General features: G+C 36.8%; 2 protein-coding genes and 1 non-coding gene across 3 annotated transcripts; 2 read left to right on the top strand and 1 right to left on the bottom strand.

The window, feature by feature from the left end:
* Positions 1 to 769: 769 nt before the first annotated feature.
* LOC103439294 (uncharacterized) lies at positions 770 to 3,248 on the bottom strand. Its single transcript, XM_070824779.1, has 2 exons — positions 1,240 to 3,248; positions 770 to 1,055 (listed from the first exon to the last, which is right to left on the bottom strand). The coding sequence occupies exons 1-2, from the start codon at positions 3,140 to 3,142 to the stop codon at positions 907 to 909; spliced, it is 2,052 nt and encodes a 683-aa protein (XP_070680880.1). The 5' UTR covers positions 3,143 to 3,248; the 3' UTR covers positions 770 to 906.
* Positions 3,249 to 13,543: 10,295 nt separating this feature from the next.
* Positions 13,544 to 18,106, top strand: LOC103410194 (tubulin gamma-1 chain-like). The gene is made up of 12 exons (XM_029105736.2): positions 13,544 to 13,786; positions 14,515 to 14,715; positions 14,857 to 14,968; positions 15,352 to 15,752; positions 16,005 to 16,058; positions 16,133 to 16,237; positions 16,541 to 16,615; positions 16,710 to 16,754; positions 16,903 to 17,031; positions 17,284 to 17,388; positions 17,467 to 17,544; positions 17,732 to 18,106. The coding sequence occupies exons 1-11, from the start codon at positions 13,658 to 13,660 to the stop codon at positions 17,533 to 17,535; spliced, it is 1,425 nt and encodes a 474-aa protein (XP_028961569.1). The 5' UTR covers positions 13,544 to 13,657; the 3' UTR covers positions 17,536 to 17,544; positions 17,732 to 18,106.
* A 252-nt stretch (positions 18,107 to 18,358) lies between these two features.
* On the top strand, positions 18,359 to 18,460 carry LOC114826213 (U6 spliceosomal RNA). The gene has a single exon (XR_003775134.1). It is a non-coding gene; the product is annotated as a U6 spliceosomal RNA (small nuclear RNA).
* The last annotated feature ends 7,337 nt before the right edge of the window (positions 18,461 to 25,797 follow it).

Genomic DNA, 25,797 nt, shown 5'->3' with positions numbered 1-25,797 from the left:
TTTATTGTAATTTCTTCTTGGTACTGTACAATTTATGTGTCTGAACCTCTGCGGTATGTGTTTACCGATGTCGCTGATCCTGATGCTTATGGTAAAAATTCTAAATCTTTACAATTTATCCAAGCATTGCAGGAACTATTTATGCAGAAGAAAAACATAAAATGTAAATTTAGTTCATTATTTACATGGCTTGGTAACTCCGACCCCACTTAGTGGGAAAAGGCTTTGTTGTTGTTGTTGTATTTACATGGCTTGGTAAAAGTTGTGCCACTTCTGAATGCTTTGCAAAGATATATACAAACTCTTCTTTTGCCCCTGGCCGAAATGATTTCCGATTGTCTTTTGTCTTGCTAAGTGGTAATATCTTGTCAGAGATCATCGCTGTTGAAGTCTCGCCTGCATTATGCTCGACAGTGCCTTGCATAGATCGTTCCTCTACAGTGCAAACCTTCAAGCTATCATGATCGAAAGGTTTTGCCACATTTTTATATGTTATGTACAAAAGGTAAGCTCTATATGACTCCAACTTGTAAGTTTGTAGCCGACTGTTTGTAAAGATACTGCAAAAGGATCTCCGCGTTTCTGCCCATTCATGGTAATTCTTGTTCAGACTGACATGAAATCACAATGCTCTTGCAACTCTTGCCCCCCACTTTCGGGACTTTAAACAATTTCTTCGTCCTCTGTCTCTCTCCTGGTATAGAGTTTTTTTATGTACATTTGAGTCTGTCAACAGACATTTTTGTCTTTGAAACTTTTTAAACTGTGTTCTTGAACCTAATTTACTTCTCGGAGCAAGCTAAACTGTTCCTATCTTGAACCGTGCTTCTCTGATGTTCGTCTGAGCAATCCACAGACTGAAAGTTAGATGGAAGATTCGATAATATGTTGATACAATGTATGACTCTAGGAGAGCTCAGAATCTGAGGCATGTCCGGATTTAGTTCTCCGTATTCTTGGACTCATTGCCATCAGCTGTCTTTCTGAACCCAATCTCAGACTAACACTGCGGCAAGGGGTCATCTGTGGAGGTCTGGACCGTCCTCTTGGTGTTCCTGTGTAACCGAAAGAATGATTGCATCAGTGCACAGTTGCGTAAAAGAATTAATCCTGTTTTCTGATTGATACAGCATCTTATTAAAACAATGTCTGAAAATTGCACTACTCCAACAAGTTTTAAAGTATACATTTGTGTATAAAAAATAATGGGGCATAAATGAGTTGTATGATTACGGCAACCTGGTAGTCTGTTGGATTTCACATCCGACGATTTCTTCAAGAATGGAAGTTTCTTTTTCACACTATCAGGCGAAGATAAACTCTTCCTTTCAGGTGTTGTTGAGAACGGATCATCTGCAGGGACCACAATTTCATCGCCACAGATTGAAGCTCCGTCACTTCCGGATTCTGAAGTATCCTTCAGGCTTGAAGACGTTCTTTCTCTCTCTGCGATCCTATAAACGAACATTTGGAATGGGATTTGTGATATTGGTGATGGTTCAGAACTCCCCCAGGAAGGAATCTTTCTCAGAAGCCCAGACTCAATCTCACAGTAATCTACCATAGGAACAGGCGGGTCTAGCTGGCTGTTGTAATCAGGATTCATCGCAAGGAACCGTTTAATGTAGCGAAGAATCCTACAAATGGATGAGAAACTTGGCCGTTGATTGGGGTCACTATGCCAGCATTTCTTTGTGAGGTTGGTCACATATCTCAGAGAATAGAACGGAAACAGCGGCCTCTCCCCGGCCCTTATGTTTCGGCTCATCTTGTCCCCTTGAAGATGACTATCCTCAAAAGGGACTTTCCCTGTCAGGAGTTCAAAGCAAACCATTCCAAAGCTATACACATCGGACTTTTCTGCGTACTTTTTCTCTGTACTTTTTCCTTGTTCTTGCTCTTCCAGAACTTCAGGCGCATACCAGATGAAAGACAGGCTTCCATTCTGATTTGAAGGGTTTTTGTGGTTGGAGGTATTGACAGAAGCTAAACCAAAACCTGAAACCTTGGCTTGCAAGTAACCTTCTGTGGAGATGCCTCTTGCTTTAACAAGTACGTTAGAAGGATCCAAATCTCCGTGGTAGATTTTTTTTGAGTGGAGATATTCCATTCCTCTTGCAATTTGAAGCATCAGATCAATAGCAACAGGAAGAGAAAATGGTAGACGTTTTCGGGGGCCACAGATCGCTTTGATGTAGCTGCAGAGGTCTCTACTCATCAGTTCCATTATGAGAAAACACTCTTTCTTTTCTTCATCCGTAAAGCCACAAGGGAAGAGCACTATGTTTGGGTGGGAAAGTGATAACAACAAAGAAATCTCCGGCAACAAGGGTTCAATTTCCCCAAAGAAATGTCTTGAGGCAAAGGTTTCACCCAACCATACGATCTCCTTATACTGACTTCCAGCCCCAAGGCGCCGCCTCACCTGGTAGTCCTTAGATCCCACCAGAACTGAACTAGGTAAGAGCTTCCCTTTCAAATTCTGTGACTCTGATCCGTCTGCGCTTTTGAAAAGATCTATGAGTCGTTTCCCATACTTTGTTGAACCTGAAAGTTTCTTTTCGCTGATTTTATGCAGAAGAGTCCATCTATCTTCATTTCCTGCTGATTCAAACCTATTGCAGAAGTCTTGAGTAATCAAATACTGCTTCCCAAATCTCCACTTGAAAAGTTTCCAATCTCTGTAGTCTTGTTTGTACTTGTCTGCGAACATGGTTTTCTTCCTCTGTATTTCATCCTGATCCAACCCCGATATTTCTCCAGCAATGTCGATTGCTTCGATGACGATCGGCACGCAGGCAAGTAGGTTATGGATGTGAAACTCGACGCAATCGGAATTCTGATAGAGTGTGATGGCCTTAGCCCACCAATCCTTGGTATCCAAGCATTGTCGAATGTAGGCTTCTGCATCTTTGAATATCCTGTGGAGCTCTCTCAGAGGCTGCTCGAGAACCCTCCATTTCATGTGCTTCTCATCAAACCGAAGATTATGTCTCATCTCCTCCGCTATTGATTCATATGCTGAGCTGAAGATATCGAGCAGCAAAAAGCACTGCCGCTGATTGATTTGGATGTTGTCTTGGAACACCATTAAAGCCTTTAAGCTGCCTACATCCTCCCCAATCCTTCGGAATTGTTCCATTTCAGGACTCGACCGCGAAGATCTTCAAATGGAACCAAATTTGTTAACACGGAAAGAAGAGAACGAAAACAATGACAATGAGGTTCTGAGTGACTAACCAGGGAAGCAATAATGAAAAGGAAAATGTGAACCCCCAGGCATGCAAATGTATTTTCTTGCAGCGCAAGCAACCCAAAAAATGTGGCTCCTTCAAGAACGAAACTGCGAATAAGGATGTCGAAGACGATGAGGGTTTCTGCCAAATCTTCTCGATGAAACAGCAGAATCAAACATACCCATATAGGTTTTCTCAGCAACCAATCGAATCGAAAGCCGGGTACATCCCAACTTGAGTTGTTCCTCCAGACAAATCCGGCTTGTAGTTAAAAGCGTACAAAGCACGTGGAATATAGTTAAAACCTCAAAAAAGGGGTTAAAAAATAGTACCCCAGAGCGAAAACTTGAATCGAGCAAAGCAAAGCAGTAAGAAAACAAAGGGATTTTCCAGGAAAATATTGGATTTGGTTAGAAAGTGATGAATTTTGGGAATACTAACCAACATTGTGTTGGTTGATGACACTAGTTTTGTTTGTGCGCGGTTGTCCTTCCAAGTGTTCCCGCCAGCTTCGATGTCTCCTTTTTTCTCAATTTAGGAAGTCTGTTAACCGTTCTAACTGAATTCCTTTTGAAATAAAATAAAATAAAATAAGGGTTGGTTTCAACAACTAACAGGGAGGAGATGGGCAGTGGCGGAGCCAGAATTTAGGCTAGGAGGGGCCTTTAAATACAACAAGAACAAAGTTAACATTAATTTCAAACCACAATTTAAATTTAAAATCATAGCTCAATACTATTATTATGAGATTTTTCTTCAACATAATTTAACCTTGTTTCGTATCAACTAACCAAAAAAGAATTGCTGATAAAGAACTTGGAGGAGGTTCATCAGCAATTTTCGAACCCCTGACATGCAGGAACACAAAAACCCCTTCAACCACCAAGCCGCACATTCAAATAAAGTATATAAACTAATACTTCAGGCGTGCCCATCTTGGTCTCCATGTGGCTCCGCCACTGGAGGTAGGTGTAGCCTCACAACGGCTAGCAATAATGTAGTTCAAATTCGCCACTTGATCTAACCTTTTAAAACATTTCAAATAACTACTGTTTTTTTAACGACAAATAACTACTTATATAAATGGAATCAGTTAGGTTCACTAGCGTTTACCAATGATATGGACAAATATTAAAGCATGTTTTAACTCTCAAGTCATTTATGGAGCTTTGAATTTCCAAATCAATGCATTTTAGCTAATTCACAATTTAACTTGGCTAAAATGGGTCAATTTAAGGGATTAGATCTTAAGACGACAATTAATGAAAGCCAATTTGGTCTCTGGAAATGAAAATCAATAGAAGTAGTCATTGAGTTTGTCCACCGTAAATCGTTTTGGTATTTTCATGAAAAATTTGTCAATATGCATGTTAAATTGTCACTTGAACGACTACGTGACCCCCTTTTAAGGGTATTTTGTCTAGCGAACTCCTCTAGTTAACGAGGATATTGACAAATTTTCACATAAGGTCTAAAATGATTTTCGGTGGACAAACTCATGAACTATTTCTATCGATTTTCATTGTCAAGAACTAAAATGTTGAGTTATGTCAATCTCATGGACTATTTTGGCTAAAAAGCCAACCAATTTTAGTATTTGTCCACTTCATCGTGTAATTCTAGTATCATCATCTTTTAATGTTGGTAAAGTCCCCGGTGACCAAATAGATGTCTAATTTTTAAAATGTTAGGTAGTTATTTGGAATGCTCTAAAAGGTTGAGACTGGTTTGGAATCACCCCATAAAGGTCGGGTAGTTTTTCGTACCTTTTTTAATACATACAATATTATCTTACACTAAAGGATGGAGGAGTGGGTTGAGCCTCAAAATGAGCTAGCCATAATAATTTGGTTTTAATTTGGTTCAAATTTGCCTTTGGCAAAAATTGAACCTAAAGTCTCTCACTTGCAAGTAAGGTGAAATATCACTAAACCGTAGTATTAAGCTCTGGTTTAGCATTGAGGTGCTTAAAAAAATTGCTTATTTTTAAAGTTTTTATGTTGAAGGTGTTTGGTAAACTAAAAAAAAAAGGATTATTTTGGAGGAAAATTAATGAAAAGGGTTTGAAAACTTTGAGTTTTAACGATAAGGACAAAATAAAGGGTTAAGTGAATAGTACCAGGATTGACTTTTTAGTGTAAAAATGTGGTTTTTCGTTAAAGTGAACAGTACCTGGAGCTTTTCATTAAAGTTCCCTTTTTTTGGAAGCTGTTGTGATTAACAGCTGAAATCATCAGAAAAGCTGAAGCAGCTAAATGCTGCTTTGAAAACTAAATTTTTTTCAAAGCACGCGGAGCTACAGTGCATCTTTAATGAAACTTTCTAAAGTCCAATAAAACCCTCGAACCAGAAATGTCTTCGCTGATCTCCATCATCCCTCGAACAAGAAACGACTCCATCTGCCATCTTCTTTAATCACCAAACCAGAAACGGCTTTGCCGATCTCCATCGTCCCTCGAACCCATCCCTTCTTTGCTTCAAATTGATTTCTTTCTCTCCTACGAGACCCTATGGATCTGTCTCCATCATCCAACGCATGAACCCACAACTTCTTGTTCGAAAGATTTGGAGTTTGTTTGAATTTGGATTTGGGTTTTAGAAAGGTGTCTTTTGGTATCTGACATGATGGGGCAGAAAGGTATATGGATTGGAACCAGGGCCGGCCCTGAGAATTTAGGGGCCCTAGGTGAGCCTTTGAAGTGGGGCCCTAAAATTCTTTGATCTCCGGTCCTTTGTATATTGATTTATATAAAAAGGAATTCCTAAATACATAAAAAGTTCTATTTTCACATCAAATATCATTAAAAATAATATCAAAAGAAGATAAATATACAAACATTATTTAAACATTGCACGATTCATGTTTTTAGACACAAATGTACTAAATGTTTGCAGTTAAGAGTTTAAGATTGAGAGTAAAGAACAATAAAACTTGATGATCACGAGAGTAAATAATAATAAAACTTGATTGACGAGTATAATAAATTCAACGCCAATTATTTTTCTTGTGTTTTTTTTCTTCTAAAATCAACATCATGCTAACGAATTGAATATTAAAATAATCCATTGAATAAAAAGTAATTGAAAAGAAATATATAAAATTCAAAGTTTTGATTACCTTAAAGTACAATGTTTAAGACTATATGATAGTTGGTTTAAACATTCAATAGAAATAGAGAGAATAGGAAGTTGGTTTAAACATATTCGATAGAAATTGAGAGAATGAGAAGTTGAAAGAAAAAAGATTGCAAAGAGATTTGAGTTTTATAACTTTATATGCATTTGGACAGAAGGATTGGGAGTTGGACAGATGGATTGGCAGTAAATTTGAAAAACAAGAAAAATTAAGAAAAATCTAGTGACTGAAATGTAGCTTCGTGTTTCAAACTCAACATCCCAAAGAAAAATGAAGCCAACATTTCCACTGTACTAACAAATGAATCATGATATTTCTTACTTTTTTTTTTTTTGTATTTATATGTTAATTACAGGATATAAAATTTTTTGAGGGCCTTTCTGAAGTGGAGGCCCTAGGCGGGTGCCTACTTGGGCTACCCTTTGGGCCGGCCCTGATTGGAACTGGAGGGATTGGAGGTGGAGTTTTTGTCGAGTAAAAAGAGGTTGAAGGGGAAGGACGGCAGAGTGGGATAAAAGCTCGTCGAAGAAGCCAACACCAGAACCTAAAGCCTGCACTTTCTTTTTCTTGACCGCCACAGCTGCTTGATTTTGGGTCCTTGAGAGAGAGGAGTTTAAGAAAGGGATAACTTTGGGCATATCAACAAATACATTTTCATAGGCCTGGGCAAGGTTCGGTATGGTTTGGTACCAAGGTAGTACCGAAACCGAACCCGTAGCAAAATTTCGGTACGATATGAATAGTTGTACCGACTTAGTACCGAACCTACTAGGTTCGGTTTGGTTCGGTTCGGTTCGGTTCTGGGCCTTCAAGGAAGAAGGCCTGTTTTAGTGTTTTTTAGTTTTTGTGAAAGAAAAAAAAAGCCCAAATCAGTTTTTGATACTATAAATATAAGCCGAAATCAAATCAGTTTTGGCCCAAAATTACCAAACTGCACTGTGCATATCTGACTGATGCAACAAAAAAAAAAATAACAAAGCCCAAATCGGTTCAGAGCCTACATGACTAATCCGACTCAATGAGTTCACCCTGCTTATCTGAGCATACAAAAATTGAGTTCTCCCTGCTTCTGCTACATGACTAATCTGAGCATACAAAAAACAATGATATGTTTAGGAGCAGCTATAAACGAATTCAATCCCAATGACATCAAACATCAACAAATTCAATCAACAATTCAATCTGACAACATTAAACATCAAAAAATTCAATCCAACAACATCAAACATAAACAAATTCAATCCAACAACAAAGTTCAAGTAAATGCCTTATGGCATTAGTACAAACCAAAATGAAAAATCAAAGTTCTAAGTCAAAGCCTTATATGGCATTAATACAATCCAAATGTAATCAAACTAAATGCCAAGCAATTACCCTTTAGGGGCCTTACGCTTGACATCCTTGGTGGTTAGAGGTTTGTGAGGATTTGAAGGGACCTTTGATTGAGCACCTTTTGAAGCTCGAGGAGGTTGGTTAGAAGCTTGTGAAGCGGATACTTGAGAAGGCCGGGTAAGAGGTTGTGAAGACGAGACTTGTTGTTCCGAATTATTAATAGAGAGAAAAGAAATGCTTGATGTCAACAACTCCACATAATACAAAAATATACACAAGTTATAAACACAAAGAATAAAATCTAAAAAATTATAACAAACAAGAACTAAGAAGAGAAATAAGAAATTACCCGCTTCAATATTTTTGTAGAACTCTAAGTGCTCCAACGAAGGTGCATCATCTTCTAAGGTGATAATACCATCACCCCTCATCCAATTATGCATGCAAATTAAGGTCCCCACATATTTAGGAGTTAAAGAACTCCTAAAATCCGAAATTACTCTCCCTCCGGTACTAAAAGCACTCTCCGAAGCCACGGTAGATGCTTGAATAACAAATGTCTTTTGCAATGGCCGCCAATATAGGATACTTGCAACCATTAGTCTTCCACCATGAGAGAATTTTAAAAGTACCCTTGGTTTCTTTGTCTACCTTCTCCAAAGGATCCAACAAATATGAATCCACCTCATTTCCCACCAGTTGCTCCTCACTCTCTTCTACAAAATCAATCAAATATTGTACACAATCATCTTCAAATGATTCAACATGTGAAGTAGAAGAAGACTCTCGAGGAGGTGTAGGGACCTTCATGTGCTTACCCCCATCAACCCTTGGGGCATATTCCTTGTAAAGGGCATTCAACACATCTTTTATCTCCCTAGTTTTCAAATGAACATCAATTTCCAATAATTGTTTTTTAAGGAGATGAGTGACATGCCTTAACTTGAACCTTGGATCTAAAATAAGAGCAACCACTAGCAAATTGTTCAATTGAAGGTAAGAACCAAAATATTTGTCATACTTTGCTTTCATGTCGGTTGCCATTTGCTTCAAAAGTACCTCAATTGGTGAACCGGTTTGCACATTGGGTGGGGGAACCAAATTCTTGATAGCCGTCTCTATTTTAATGACGTCATGGAGAGTGGTATGAGCCGTGGGGATCAAAGAATGACTCACCCTCAGTCACCTCATAGAAAACCCGTAAAAACCGAACAAACACCTCCGCCTTTTCCCAATCTTCTTCGGTTGGTGGTCCAACCCTTCTTTGACCTTTATTAGCAACTATTCCATCTTCATCTTTTTCTTCTTCAAATTCTTTGAAGTACACGCTAAAAGGATTATCACTTTCCTCCCCCATCCTAGCAAAGGCCTTCTTAAACTTTGTGGCTACTTCCAACATATGAAATGTGGAATTCCATCTTGTGGGGCAATCTAAGCATACACTTGCTTTGCATGTTAACTTCTTCATAAACACGGCTTGCTTGAAATACTTTAACCTTTGTGGAGAGCTCCTCACAAATCTCACACAATTTCTTATGGCTAAAAGGCATTTGGTTAGCCTCTTCATCCCTTGACCCACAATTAAATTGGTTATGTGAGCGATACACTTTATATGTAAATACTCCTCATGCAAAACGGCTTGTGAATTTTCCCACCTATTCATTGTTGACCTAAGTTGTTCCAATGCAACTTTATTTGCAAAAGTATTGTCCACCGTGATGGTGAGTACTTTATCTATGCCCTATTCCAACAAACAAGTTTCAATCAACTTAGCTATTGTGGCTCCCGAGTGGTTAGCAATAAGACAAAAATTAATTATTCTCTTATGCATATTCCATTCATCATCAATAAAGTGTGCGGTGAGGACCATATAATTGATGTTTTGAATGCTTGTCCAAGTGTCAGTGGTAAGAGAAATTCGATGTGCATGCAATTCCTTTTTCAAACTATCCTTAGATTGGGCATACATTCTAATGAAAGTTCTAACAAGAGTTCTCCTAGAGGGCACACGAAACAAAGGACATGCAACACTATAAAATTTATTGAACCCTATCTTCTCAACGGTACTAAAGGGTACCTCATCAAGAACAATCATCTCTACACATGCTTCCAAACAATCGGATTGGTTAAACTTCCTATTAGCTAAAGTTTTACCCCATTTCTTCTCCTCATAAAGAAGTTTTTTATTTTTCCTCAAGTTGGCTTGATAATATTTACATTGTCGATTAAGATGTTTTCTCATTCCGGATGTACCATTAATGCTTGAATCGGCCGCATAGTCACCATCATTTGTATGTTCCGGGCAATAGACACATTTAGCCCTAAGTCTTACATGTGGAACCATTACTAGTTCATCGTTTTCATCTTTTACAACATTCCCTTCTCGATTCTTAAGGCTTACTAGGGTCTTAACTTGATAAGGCCTAAAGTGCTCCCAAACCTTACTACGTTTACCTTGTAGGAGTTGGGAGACATTTACCTCCTCTTGATCTCCTTCACTTTCGGTCTCACATTTGCTTCCCCCTGATTCATATTCCAAATTAATTACATCATCTACACGGTCCGAAACCTGCATCCAATCAATACAAAAATATCAATTACAAGTCAATCTAGCAAAATTCCTATTAATAATCATCAAAGATCAAAGCCCCAACAACAAATTACCCAACCAAAACCATAAAAACACAAACTTTACAGCAACAACCATTCATACACAGAGAAACGGAAGAGTAGAAATAAGCTTTGGGCTCCCTTTACCTGTTCTTCCTATTTTGCACATTGAGTGGTAGTAAATTGACACTAGGTGTTGATATCTCTTGTGTTTCTTATGTTAAAAAAAGGGCACCAAGTTGGAAATAAATAAGAAACCTTTTAAAAGGTTTCATCTTTAAAGATATACAAAAACCAAAAACCAAAAAAAAAAAATAAACAAGTTAAGGAATCATATGCATATAGCTATAAACAAGTTAAGAAATAAACAAAAGTACAATCAGAGATTAACCTGTACCATGCAGCTCCAAAGATAAATATAACACCAAACCAAAACATTTCCCTAAAATGTGTAGTTCAAAATATATCATTTCTGAAGGAGATGGCACATATAATGAGTCTATTCTTGAAAACCTAGTCCTGCATATCAATCGATAGATTCGATACTTAATAACTTAATGGGAATGTTGAAGGCTGCATGACTAACAGAGACGAAAATTAATTTGTGAGAAACTACCACCACAAAGAGATGATGCATGTGCTAATTCGTGTTCAAAAAACATTTTTTCTACATCGTAATAAGTTCAACTAAACATGGGTACCATTTAGCACATTTTCCTATCCAGCTAATTCCCACAAGATTTGAGGAAAACATAGACTATAGTCTGTATGTCTATTCCAACAAAAACTGTGGCACAGTTAATTTCAGATAAGTAAAAACCTATAATGTTGCCAAAGAATCAAAGTACTCCATAAAAGAATTTCATATAAGCAAAAGTAGAGGACCTATTACAAAGTCCTTTGAACGTATATATGTTGGAAGTATCTACTTCCAACATATGAGAAGATTGGGAAAAGCCGCTAACATATTGCACCTCTTAGCGGCAGGTATATGCATATAGCTATAAACTACTACTAGATATATATACGTATATAGCTATACCTATTACATATATATGAAAAATTGAAAACCCAATTTCTAAACAACCAAGAACTCATCCAGAACTAACCAAGAAAAATGCAAGTGCACTAACCAATTCCAACCAACACAGTTCACTAATTGAATCTGTGAAAAGTGTAGTCATGAAAGATGTAACTAACAAAGATTAACTACATCAAAACTACAAAATCCAATGGACAAACTCAAAAGCCTCATCATAATCTTACAATTTTAGAGAAACCCCCAATTCCAATCCCAATTTGAAACCCTAATTTTATAAAATGCAAACAAATTCAAGAGATTGACTTACCATGAGAGAGATTGTAGAGGAGGAGGAGTGGTGGACGAACACACAGAAAGACTGAGAGAGAGACCACCAACCAGAGATACGAGTTTTCTTCGAGTGAGAAGTGAGCTTTCTTACGCAGGGACTCAGGGAGGAGTTCTCTCGTGTGAACAAATCCTTGGGAAACCAATAAAAACAAGTCACGTGGAAAAACAATTTTAATTGAAAAATTCATCGGTATGGTTCGGTACCGAACGTAGAACCGAAACCGAACCGATTATACAAAAAACCGAACTGATTTTGTACCTATACCGAATGAACCGAAAAAAAAATCGAACTGACCGGGTTCGGTTCGGTTCTTGGTATTTTTTGCCCCGGCCTACATTTTCATAACTAATTAAATTTTTAAAAGTTGAAATAACTACAAACAAAGGGATAACATTGTCATATTAATTAATATTTAAGATAAAGTTTATAAATATTTTTCTTTTAAAAATAAAGTATATTTAGTAAATCACCTTTATTTGTTAAGAAAATTAAATTAATGACACATTTGGTATTATACCCTTTTTGGTCATTTCACACAGTCACATCTGTTATACATAAAAGATTACCAAACATTATCATACTTTTTTTTTCCAAAAGCACTTTTACAAAAAAGTTTATCAAATACTTTGCTGCTTTAGTTCACAGTTGCTTATTTTCACAGTACAGCAGAAACATTTTTTTTTCAAAGCACAACAATACCAAACCAGCCCTAAGTACTGGTTTGGTACTGAGGTGCTATTATAAAAAGTGAGTATAAAAAAAAAGTTAAGTTTAAAAAGGTGTTTGGTAAACACTTAACAACAGCTCATTTTTACAGTTTTGGGTGAAAAAAAGCTGAAAACATGAAGCAGCAAAAATAAGCTTATTCTTATAGCACAGCAGAATCAATTTTTTTTTTCCAGAGCACAACAATACCAAACCAGCCCTAAGTGGCTTAGTTTCTTAACCCTAAAATAAAATAAATGTTGGTACTTCTAATTGTAAGCCTAACCAATTTTGTTGCTTTGAATTATTCAAGAGTAAAGCCTAGTTGTCAATCTCGTTCAGCGGCGGATTTGAAAGGACCAACAGAAACAATATTACAGGAGTAATCCTATACTTAACAACTATTTGTACCATCATTTGTACTATTTTTTTAATAGAGGTAGGGCCTGCCATAGCTCAATCGATTTCGATTAGTTTCCTATTGTTTTCGAAACTCATCATTCATTGAAATTGAATTTTAGACCTCTTACTTTACAAGTAAAAAAAAATATCATTAGATCATAAAATAACCCAAATCAAACATACTTTTGACTAATAAAAATCTTTTAGCACCACTTGGCTTTATTCTATTGAAATTCATATTCACTTGTAAATAATGAAGTTGATACTAAGAGTGTATTTGAAAATACTTTTAAAATGACTCAAAATGCTTTTGAAAGTGCTTGTGGAATCAATCTTTAGTAAAAACGTAAGTGAATAATGGAAAAAAACACTTGAAGTATTTCTTGAAAGAAGCATATGTTTGGAATTCATTTCAAAATGACTGAAGTGTTTTTAGCAAAAATGTTTTTGGATTCTAAAAGCACTTAAAGTGCGTCTTGCAAGATTCACTTGCATTTTATTAGGGATTAATTCCAGAAACATTTTCTGCCATTTTAAAAGAACTTCTAAACGAGCTCTGTAACTGGTGTTTCTTCAAAATGCACTTCAAGTGTTTTTCAAACCCAAAAACACTTTCATCAAAATCGTCTTCAGTTATTTTAAAAACTCAATGTGTACGTCTCCTACTAAATTTTTTTTTAAAGAAAATAAAAACTCTCTGCAGTTGTACAGGTTATTATAGGAATTTCAGTTGACCAAAATATTGCCACTGCGACAAAATTAAATTGAAAATGAATTGCCAACAAAAGGCGCGACTTTGAAGTAGCGATCAGTTGATAACGCTCTCCTGAGAAACCCTAGTCTTCCCGAGAAAGTGAGGGAAAATGCCGCGAGAGATCATCACGTTGCAGGTGGGACAATGCGGTAACCAGATCGGAATGGAGTTCTGGAAGCAGCTCTGCCTCGAGCACGGCATCAGCAAGGAAGGCATTCTCGAGGACTTTGCCACTCAGGTCCCTCCCACTCCCACTCCCATTCTCTTACTCTCTTTTCCTCTCTTTTCCTCTCTGCGTCTTTCCTACATGTTTGGTTTCCGAGAAAATGCTGGTCTTGGAAAGAAAGAAATGAAATTTTGAAGTTGAGGAAACGAAGCCAAATTTCAGTATAAGTGTGATTTTGGTCCGTTATCAGTGATGAAATTAATGAATTTAATTTCGCCTATATTCTATGGTTTTGAATGTGTGCAAGCTCTCCAGGAATTGCTAAGAAAATATTGGTGGAAAAATAAGTCAAATTTCTAATTGTTTAGGACAATTGAAGCTCAATTAGGGCGTAAATTTGTTTCCAGATGAAGAATTACTATGAGAATTTGAGTCTAATTGAGATTATATGGTAAGGGTACATGTCCTGACTAAGTCGTATTGATTTTGATCACTACCATAAATATTGGGTGTTGCTATACACACCCATTTTTACGTCCCTCACACACCTTTTTACCATCTAAATGTTGATTAAGAAATGAATGATGGGAAATTGATGCTCTACTTTAATTTTGGATTATTAGACATGACAATTTGGATAGCCATGAGGAATTATGCATTGGCTATGTGAATTGTGATGGTAAGGGTCATTAGGCAGTAGGCAGTGTAGAAACTTTATCAACTGCTGGTCAGAAGATACCCTTGGGTCCTGCCTTTGACATTGCTATCTGTAATTATATTTTGAAATTGAAACGCCGCAGGGAGGTGACCGGAAGGATGTGTTTTTCTACCAAGCTGATGATCAGCAGTACATACCACGAGCTTTGTTGATTGATCTGGAGCCCAGAGTGATTAATGGGATTCAAAACAGTGAATACAGGAATTTATACAATCATGAAAACATCTTTGTTTCAGAACATGGTGGCGGCGCAGGAAATAATTGGGCCAGTGGATATGATCAGGTTTGTCTGCAGTCAGACTCAGGTGTTTACTTACAATCTCTGCAGTTACTTCCGAGTACCTCTAATTGTAATTTTGTGGTAATAAAGCTTTATGGTTCACTTCCATATAAATGGACTGAAATAGTTGTAAATGCTGATCAGGGAAAGGGTGTTGAAGAGGCTATAATGGACATGATTGATAGAGAAGCAGATGGGAGTGATAGTCTTGAAGGATTTGTTCTGTGCCATTCAATTGCTGGAGGAACAGGCTCAGGTTTCTTTGCATTTTTTAATACCGTACCCAATGTTTTTATTTTCCTTTCACGGTTTATTTAACATGTTTTCCCAAATTACTTCCTACTTAGAGCAATCCTGGGTCATTTGTATTAATTTTAACATTTGATTGTCCTGCCTATTTCAAACGTCATAAAATTTAGGCTGGGGGCTACGTAACACCACCTTCACTTAGTAGGAATGTGATGAATCAGTAATCTAATTAGTTGCTACCCTCAGTATCTCCAAGTCCATCGGGGCAAAATCTTGCTTCAATGACTGTGGCATGCTTTGCAGTATAACGCTACACTTTCTTGTTCATGACAGCTTAAGTGCTTTATTGCTTGGGAAAATTCTTTAATCCACTCAACATATACGATGCAGGTATGGGTTCCTATCTGTTGGAGACATTGAATGATAGATACAGCAAAAAGCTGGTGCAGACATACAGTGTCTTTCCTAACCAGATGGAAACAAGTGATGTGGTGGTCCAGCCGTATAACTCACTTTTGACGCTTAAGCGACTGACGCTTAATGCAGACTGTGTTGTGGTCCTTGACAACACTGCATTGAACAGAATTGCTGTTGAGCGCCTTCACCTAACAAATCCCACCTTTGCCCAAACAAATTCTTTGGTTTCTACTGTAATGTCTGCCAGTACAACTACTCTGAGATATCCAGGGTACATGAACAATGACTTGGTTGGTCTGCTTGCATCTTTAATTCCAACACCAAGATGTCATTTTCTAATGACAGGATATACACCGCTCACAGTTGAGTGCCAGGTAATCGATGACTCATGCTAGTTTATAACTATATATATGTCTCTGTTTGTATTTATGGATTCATCCAAGCACTTGTGTGTGTGAGGGCACATGTTTGAGCAAGTGTCTAAATAGAGGGGGAATTGATAGAGAGAAATGTGGGAGATGATCTGGCATCTCATGTCACAAACTTTAAATCTGTATTTTTAGTTTGTTTTATGCTTCTAAACTAGCAATTTAGCTTTCTAATGCATGTATATCTCCTCTTGGCAGGCTAATGTGATTCGCAAAACCACTGTACTTGATGTTATGAGAAGACTTCTGCAGGTTAAAGTCTGACCTTTTTTTTTTCTTCAAAAAAGCAGAATCAGCAATTCTCTGACGTTGGTCTTTCTTTGCAGACGAAAAACATCATGGTTTCCTCGTATGCTCGAACAAAAGAAGCTAGTCAAGCAAAATACATTTCAATTTTAAACATCATCCAAGGAGAAATGGAACCTACTCAGGTTGTTAGATAACCATATTAATAGTGCGACGTGCAAGGCAATCTTACAGTTTTATATTGATGAAAATAAGCAATACTTATTCAATAATCATATTTTACATTCAGAAAGTTGAATGGAATTGATGTTAAATGATTATCCTATATAGCTGCTAAGTCTTGGCCCTATTTTCTTAACTTTTAGTATTGTCTTGAAGTTTTTTGGAAATGAATTCTTTCTGACCATTGGATAAGCACCTCGGTTCCTCCTCTAATATTTTTTTCTGTTTTTAAAGTGGTTTATTTGTGCCTGTTTCTCTGCAATCAGGTTCATGAAAGTTTGCAGAGGATACGTGAAAGAAAGCTTGTTAACTTTATTGAATGGGGCCCCGCAAGCATTCAGGTGTTTCTATGAAGTTAAATAAATTAAATGTGAGATGAATCTAGTTATTTTGAAACTGTCTGGATATCTAATCTTTCACTTCTTTTCTGTGTAGGTTGCTTTGTCTAGAAAATCTCCATATGTGCAGACTGCCCATAGGGTGGGGATCTAATTCTTATCATAGCTTCTCTCTATCGTCCCATTTTTATATTATCTGATCGACAATTTTTTATTTGGACTTGTGTGTTTTTATTAAAACTAATGACCTATTTTTTTATAATGGATCTGTTTATGTTTCTTCTTTTTAGGTCAGTGGTCTTATGCTAGCAAGCCATACTAGTATTCGCCACCTCTTCAGTAAGTGTCTGAGCCAGTACTCTTTGTTAAGGAAGAAGCAAGCCTTTCTTGACAACTATCGGAAGTTTCCAATGTTTGCTGTAAGTTGCCAGCCCTACAACCGTCAGTTTTACTTCCAGATGTGGTTTGCATATTAACCTGCTTCAGCACTATTGTCATATGCATACTCCATGTAGTCAGCTAATTTGCGAAGAAGCGTGCTTTTGCTTTCGTTCTTTTCTTTTTGTTCGTTGGCATCAATGGTGATAGATGAAAAACCTTTTCCGGAGTTCCAACTTTATGGAATGTCTGTAATATTTGGGTCTCATAACTATGACATGAAACGTGGACAGGACAATGATCTTTCGGAGTTTGACGAATCAAGAGAAATACTTGAGAGTTTGGTTGATGAATATAAGGCCTGTGAGTCCCCAGATTACATCAAATGGGGAATGGAGGTAATTTTCAGGATTTACTAACTTTACCCCTAACCCATTTGCTTTTTAATTTAACCAGCGAATGATTTTCTTTTCCAGGATCCAGACCAAGTTCTTACAGGAGAGGGCAATGCATCAGGAACAGTCGACCCGAAATTGGCAGCATGAACAAATCAGGTAAGCTACAACTAACTGGTCTTGTGAGTAAACTCATCTGATGATATGAGAATAATGTCACGTGTGATCTTTCGGATTATTGAGTTTTGAGTCCGTCATTTATTCGCCACATCTCTGTCTTTTACTTTCTATTCAAATGAACTAAAAGCTGCCTTTAATATTCGCATATCTTCATTCGATTACACAGGATTGAAATAGACCGTTGCAGTTGAAGTGCGGGTGCCAGAAAGTACATTTGGAGGGAGCATTGTACAATATGGATTACATTTTGTGTCTGGAGTGAATTGGTTTGTAAAACCATAATGTATTATTTTTGTGGGTGTTTCGTTTTTGCTTGGTCTGCCTGGAAATGTTGGAAATCTAGGTCACCTATTTTGTAGCTGTATTACTAGATTATTCTCTTCCATAATTTCTACCGTTCTCAAGCCAAAACCACCGTCTGCTTGGAGTACAGTTCCATTGACCATTGTATAGCCTTGTAAGAGGAGAAAATCTGTTATATTACCGATCTTGTATAATAACGAGTCCGTCGCTCTTATCAAGTGATTCAGTTGTGTGATAAGAGAGATACATCATAGCGCTTCAGTCGTGAGTCTTGGGCTAATTACGATTTAAGTAGTTTTTCGAAAGCTCAAACTTTGTGAGATGAAGATGTTTTTGTGTGTTTTTTTTTACGTTTTGATTTATTTTATTAGGTCAGATGTACTAAAGAATGCGAGTGAGTGAGTCAGTGTGAGAGAGTTGGGCTCGGCCTGACACTGAAAAGAACGAACCAAACTCAGCTTGATTGACTAAGAAAATACACAAGTCCAATGTCGTAGAGTAGAACATTCGATAATATTATATCAATACAGAGAAGATTAGAATGGCCCATCTGCAAGGATGACACATAAACTGAGAAGTAATCTAATTTTGTTCTCGTTTTTTCTGTGCGATTCCTAAGCTTTGAAATTGATGCGATTCCTAAGCTTTGAAACTGAGAAGTAATCCATTATTGGAGTCAATTTTTTGGAAGTAAAAATTTTAGTAAGAATGATGAAGAACGTACATAGAATAGGCATTCCAAATGTAATAAGGTCAAACATGCTAAAAAATACTATAACATTACAATTACAAACTCAACATGAATACAAGTTCGAGGTACAATTATGCTAGAGTACAAATACAAATATAAAACAACCTTGAGGTACGATTTGAATCACTCTTAAAGTGGTATTCGAGATAGTCTATCGAATATTTGCATTTGGTTTTGTAATTTTTCCAAATTAGTCGTACTATTGTACTATAATATGTAGTTAGGATTCCCAAAGAAGTGTCTTCATAAGCTGAATTCTTTTGTTATAATTTATAACTTAGAAAGAAAGAAGAGTTATTTCCCCAATTACGTTTGCTAAAGAATCATGTGCAAATAACTTTCAGGATGGAACCACAAAGTTCGAAATCTCGGGAATAGTAAGATCGACAATATTTATTTAAAAATGCAAAACTCCAAGAATATCAAAAGAAAAAACATCATTGAAATTCTAGTTTCACCCTAGAAGACCAAACATAAATTGAAATTCTAAAAATTTCACATGATGCTGCAACCATTAGGGTTCTCTTCGTCAAAGATAGAACTGTAGTGTTGTCGGGGAGGAGGGTAGCCAAATCTACCATGCATAGTTGCCTCTTCTGGACCATATGTCGTCTCACCACCCATCGGACCCGGCAGATGATTATGCATGGCGCCCACAGGTGCCCGTTGCTCCTCTTGGCCCTTGTTTTTTCTCTCTTCAATTTCTTTGCCTTTATTCTTCTCTTCCTTTTTTTCACTGCCTTCATTCTTCTTCGGCTTTTTCTCAATCAAGGGCGCTACGTCTTTGTTATCATTGTTGTTGTTACTGGGATTAGGTGGTTTGACGTCGGTAGAGTTTTAACTCGAACCTTTGTCCTCGTGAACTGGTTCTATAAGCTTTGGAATTTTGTTAATCGTTTTAAGCTTCTTGGAGAGTATGGCCGTATCGATGTTGCCCGTCACGATCACTAGTGCCTTTCCTTGATCTAGTTGTGGAGGAATGGTGGTACGGGTAGCATGCTTGCGGTCGATTTTCTCGAATAATTTGTTTATCTGTTTGATACAGCCTGTAGAACAGATATTGACTAGGAGGACAGAACGTGGAGGGATCTCCATGACTTGTTGCTTCTTACTCATCTTTCTTTGACTGCGTGAATGAGAGAGGGAGAGAGGGAGAGAGAGAAGGCAAGAATGTTTCTTTGTGTTGAAATCTTTGAGAATATGATTGAAAGCTTTAACCAGTACCCGCTTTAAAAAGTAAGCAGAAATCAACGAAACAGGAAGATCATAATTGAACGGGAAACATAATTAAGATCGTAAGTACAAATAGAAAAGGGGAATTGACCAATATTAGACTAGGAAAGTATCTCAAGTACAAAGAGAAAGGGGGAAATTTTCAGATTGGTTCGGTACGCTAACGATTTTCAGTGGTGGCGGCATAGTAATTTGATGTTCTTGCTTTGCAGATCACATACAAATGCTTAGAGAGTTAATTACGTCTTTTCGCATCTGGAAAAAGGGCAGGCACTGCTCATTAACTAATCCATTGCCGAAGAAGAAGTGATTCAGCCACTAAAACCATTTAGGAAGATAAAGCAGCATGCACCGACCAAATTAAGAAAAGAGATGAGACAACTGAAAATCATTAAACTCAAGAGGAATATTGTAACATAAATCCTAGTATTAGCGTGATTGTAAATCTTTAGTAGATTTCATTTACTCTTTACAATGATGATTATTTCCTATTTTGTATTACTTGGACAACAAGTTTTTCTCTCTCTTTAGTATAAATGAAGGCAAGCAAAGAGAAATCAATACCTCTAAAATTGATAGACTTTTCAAAACCAAAATTTCGAATTACTCTAATCTACTTACTCTTCCCACGAGACTTCATTGCGGAAGAAGAATTGATTCAGCTACCATCTGTAAGCGATTTGTTTGCAGAATATGTGATTTATATTTCGAAAACTCTGATTTCAATTTGGATTTCTGTCTATTTGTACACTTTGCTTTTCGGAAAAACTGGTGGGCTTCTTGTTTTCGCTTGGGGTTTTCTGAAATTTAGTTGATTGTGGTAGTGCCCGGTAAGTGCATCCTGTTTAGCTGCAAAAGTTTCTTGGGGGTGTAGTTTTGATATATTGTTGCAATAGTTGGTTGCAGGAAAGGATTTTTTCTAGAAGATCCGACTTCCACTATCATGGGGTGCAAGCATCAGCTCCCGGTAGGTTGTCACGGTGAAGGAACTTCGTCTGAAGCTGCATTAGACAGATTTACTGATCTTCCAGAGGAAGTTGCTCATCATATTCTTTCCTTCGTTGATTTCAAATACCCCATTCGGGTTGGTGCTCTGTCCAAAAGATGCAGACAATTCAATCTATAAGCTCCAATAGTGGATTTTTGTACAGATCACTACGAAGAACAAACCAAACCGCATCTAGCGAGCCTGATGAGTTCTTTTGATGAATACTTGCATTTTCGTGGACATAACAGGATGCAACGAATCCGTATCCACTTGAGTTTCTCTACAAGCAAAAACGAGAAGAAATATTGTGATGATTATTCTCGACTATTACTCAAGTGGATCCATAATGCAGTAAGGTGTAATGTTGAAGATCTTGATCTCAATTTTGATCACTGTGTTACTAGTACGTTTTCGTTGCCATCTTTCATCTTGCATTCTCAATCTTTGCGCTCTCTATTGGTCTCCTTGGGTATAATCAATTCAGACGTGGTTGAAGGGCCATCTCTATCCTTTTCTAGTAATCTCCGTTACCTATCATTGTGTTATGTTAAAATAGTAGATGAGAGTCTTTTCAAATGGATCTCATGGTGCTGCAAATACCTTAAGGAGTTACATCTTAGATCTGTCAAAGGCATACAAGATATCTCCGTTGAAAGTTCGTCTTTGGAATCATTTCCTTTTATCAATCATGGTGACGTCCATCTCAGTATATACTGTGAGAAACTTGGAAATATATAGATGCTATGGAATGGTTGGTTTGTACCAACAAGCATGAAAATTAGGCCTGGAAAACGGGTCGTGTCTGTCGTGTTTGTGTTGTTTTCGTGTAACACTTGTTATCTTAACGGATCGTGTCGTGTTATACCTGTTATCTTAACGGGTCCTTAACAGGTCGGGCGGGTAAAGTGACCCGACCCGTTATGACCCGTTACGACCCGTTAAGAAAAATATTTTTTTTTCTTAAATTTGCACATACCACACATTGCCACATAAATATTACTTCAAAACATTAAAACACATTTATCGTTTAAGTACTACATCTACACTCGAAAATAAGAGCTTAATAAAAAAACATTCATACACTACTAGTCAAATTTTTAAATTTAATTTAATATATAGATTCACTAACAGTTAAGAGCTTATTTATACTTTCATTAAGTATAACATAAGATTTTGTGGTATCCACTATTGTAAATATTTTAAATTGAAGATCGAGTTCATTCATTGTATTCATATAGGGTCAAGGAGTGTAGCTGTAAAAAATCATCAAAATCGGAGTTAAAATAACCGTTAAATCGTGATTTTTCGTTTTATAACCGTCGAAATTTTTTGTCCCGTTACTTGATCTCTTAATGTTTGTTTTTTGCAATTTTTGACGTATGTGATCTCGAAGTATATACAAACATGTTTGACGGTTGGATCGTTGAAACTAGTTTCGTAGAATGCGTATCCCATAAAAACAATAGATTCACTAATACTTTAGAGTTTATTCATACTTTCATTAAGTATAACATAAGATTTTGTGGTATCCACTATTGTAAATATTTTAAATTGAAAATCGAGTTCATTCATTGTATTCATATAGGGTCAAGGAGTGTAGCTATAAAAAATTATCAAAATCGAAGTTAAAATAACCGTTAAATCGTGATTTTTCGTTTATAACTGTCGAAAAGTTTTGTCCCGTTACTTGATCTCTTAATGTTTGTTTTTTTCAATTTTTAGCGTATGTGATATCGAAGTATATACAAACATGTTTGACGGTTGGATTGTTGAAACTAGTTTCGTAGGATGCGTATCCCATAAAAATAATAGATTCACTAATACTTAAGAGTTTATTCATAATTTCATTAAGTATAACATAAGATTTTGTGGTATCCACTATTATAAATATTTTAAATTGAAGATCAAGTTCATTCATTGTATTCATAGAGGGTAAAGGAGTGTAGCTATAAAAATCATTAAAATCGGAGTTAAAATAACCGTTAAATCGTGATTTTTCGTTTTATAATCGTTGAAAAGCTTTGTCCCGTTACTTGATCTCTTAATGTTTATTTTTTTCAATTTTTGGTGTATGGGATCTTGAAGTATATACAAACATGTTTGACGGTTGGATCGTTGAAACTAGTTTCGTAGAATGCGTATCCCATAAAAACAATAGATTCACTAATACTTAAGAGTTTATTCATACTTTCATTAAGTGTAACATAAAATTTTGTGGTATCCACTATTGTAAATATTTTAAATTGAAGATTGAGTTCATTCATTGTATTCATATAGGGTCAAGGAGTGTAGCTGTAAAAAGTAATCAAAATCGAAGTTAAAATAACTGTTAAATCGTGATTTTTCGTTTATAACTGTCGAAAAGTTTTGTCCCGTTACTTGATCTCTTAATGTTTTTTTTTTGCAATTTTTGGCGTATACGATCTCTAAACATATACAAACATGTTTGACGGTTGGATCGTTAAAATTAGTTTCGTAGGATGCGTATCTCATCTTTCCCTCTCTTTTTTGTTTCCTTTTCTTATCATTTTCTTTTTTCCCTCCCTTTTTTTTTTTGAAATCTTTTTCCCTCCCTTTTTCTTCAAAGGGCGGACACCTCACCTCACCTACACTACACGGTACAGTGGTACTGGTACACCCATCTTTCCCTCTCTTTTTTGCTTCCTTTTCTTATCATTTTCTTTTTTCCCTCCCTTTTTTTTTTGAAAACTTTTTCCCTCCCTTTTTCTTTCAAATGGCGGATGGTTGATGCATATTAATTGTTATTGTTTTTAGAGGTATAAAATTTAATTTAAAATATAATATATATATATATATATATAATTATAGTTAATTTTTTTGGGGGTATAATTATTATAGTTTTTAGGGGTATAAAATTGTTAAATTAATATATATATATATATATATATATATATATATAATTATTATAGTATTTGTTTAGGGTCATAAAATTATTAAATTAATATTCTACTTATCATGTATTGTGTTACCCACGTGTATACCCGAACCAAACCGTTATCTTAACAGGTGCTTATCGGGTTACCCGATAACGACCCGATTCGTTATCATGTCGACCCGAACACCTGTTAATTTCGTGTCGTGTCGGGTTATTGGGTCGTGTCAGGAATTGCCAGGCCTAATGAAAACATTGAAAAGTAGCACATCGTTGAAGATTTTTGTTCCAAATCTTAAAAATCTGAAATAGGACGGCCCATTAAGTAGTCAAAATTTGGGAAAATTTGAGAGTTTGGAAAAAGTTGAGATTTGTTTAGAGCCTCGGAAAAATGAGCTTGGCAAAGTACTAGAGGTTCTTCGTAGTACATGCTCGCAAAAGTTCTTATTATACACACGAAGACCGTTAAGGTGAAGTTCACATATCCTTCTGACCTTTTGTAGTTTTCACTTTTCAATTATGGAGATTGCATTCTTATAGTGATGGCATATTTGTTGTGATACTTGTGAGACTTGTTTGACTTAATACATTCATGTAATAGTAAAACACCATTGTACTAACCTTGTGAAGAAATCCTTCAATGCACAGCAAGGGCTGAAGCCGCAGCAAGCACACCAAAACACCTAAAACTAGAGAAGGGTCTTCTGCACACTCACCACGACTATATTACTCGAACCTATGAGGAGTTCTCTAAGTATGTGTTTCGTGTTGTGCCTTGGCCCGTTCGTTAGTGTGGAAACGAGATTCAGATTACAACCTCACCAAATCACACTCAGCTGAATATAATAAAATACAAGAAATAAAGACACCGAGAAATTTACGAGGTTCAGCAAAAACATGCCTACTTCCCCGGAGAGATATTGCTCTTCATTATGAATAACAGTACAAGTACACATGAGTTAAATCAACATAACTCAATCCCGAATCCCTTGCACACCCACTCATATAATTTTCCTAAGAGCCTCACTCTACCTTAAGAGTTCTTTCACTAGAATACTTTTCACTCTAGCTCTCTTGATTTTCTTTCAACCCATGTTCAACCTTTCCCATGGAAGAGCCGGATGCTCTCCCCTTGGATGCTTTTATGATGCTTACATTCCCACTTTCTAAGCATTACTAAATGCACAAATATTGCATCTAGTTATAGGCATACACTAGCAACTATGCCAACAACCAAGACCAAAAAGTCTTAAGTTCACATGACATAATTATTACCTAGCCTACCTAGCATGTACCAAAGTCTATACCTAGTCTATAAAGTACAACTTTTCTCCATTTGTCATTTAATGCATAGAAGAGAAAACATGCACAATAAAACATGCACACAACACAAGGTCAAGTCTTGCTTGCTTCCAACTTTCCTTGTGGTAGTCACCATGTCTTCAATTGTTGTCAACACATGACTCATAATTACTCACAAATGTATGAAACAAACGCAACAATCTCCACCTTGGTGAATACACCATGCAAAAATCCTTGCACCTATCACTAAAGCCCATTGGCCTTACGTACCAGCATACACACCCTGAATCCACCTCGTTGGTCCTGTTCTGATTCAATCACTGCCAATGCATGTGCAGCTGCTGCAAGCTAAAATTCACCATTTAGCTTCAGACAAGATCTCGACACATCCTCGTCTCATTCAACAGGTTTTCCTCCTCTTTATTGTTTGCAACCTGGAAACTTGTCAGCACGCTCATTTCCAGCAACAACCCATTAAATCAGACAAAATTCCCACACTTCCTTCTACCTCAGGACCATCTCATCACCGATGAATCCCATAGCTCCACCTGCTACAAAACCCGTGCAACACTTGAGACTAAACATCACCAGGAGAAGTGTTGCTTTGAGTACCTAGAGGGCAAACTCGAAGCCTTATGCCACAAACTTGCTACAACCCGGCCTTGCACCGTAGCATTGTGGACCCTTGCCTCCGGAACCGAATCTGAACCTGTTGTTTCTCTCAGATCCTCTTTCCAATTTTCTTCCACGATTCCAACCTTG

This window comes from Malus domestica, chromosome 07, assembly GCF_042453785.1.
Source record: "Malus domestica chromosome 07, GDT2T_hap1".
NCBI lineage: Eukaryota > Viridiplantae > Streptophyta > Magnoliopsida > Rosales > Rosaceae > Malus > Malus domestica.
The sequence above is the reverse complement of the archived record's forward strand: the minus strand, read 5'-3'. Positions and strand labels throughout refer to the sequence as shown.

Coding starts and splice junctions, on each gene's coding strand:
- LOC103439294 (XM_070824779.1), bottom strand. CDS start 3,142: ATGGAACAATTCCGAAGGATTGGGGAGGATGTAGGCAGCTTAAAGGCT. Junction 1,056..1,239: donor GAAATCCAACAGACTACCAG/GTTGCCGTAATC, acceptor TCGGTTACACAG/GAACACCAAGAGGACGGTCC.
- LOC103410194 (XM_029105736.2), top strand. CDS start 13,658: ATGCCGCGAGAGATCATCACGTTGCAGGTGGGACAATGCGGTAACCAG. Junction 13,787..14,514: donor TCGAGGACTTTGCCACTCAG/GTCCCTCCCACT, acceptor GAAACGCCGCAG/GGAGGTGACCGGAAGGATGT. Junction 16,238..16,540: donor GAGAAATGGAACCTACTCAG/GTTGTTAGATAA, acceptor CTCTGCAATCAG/GTTCATGAAAGTTTGCAGAG.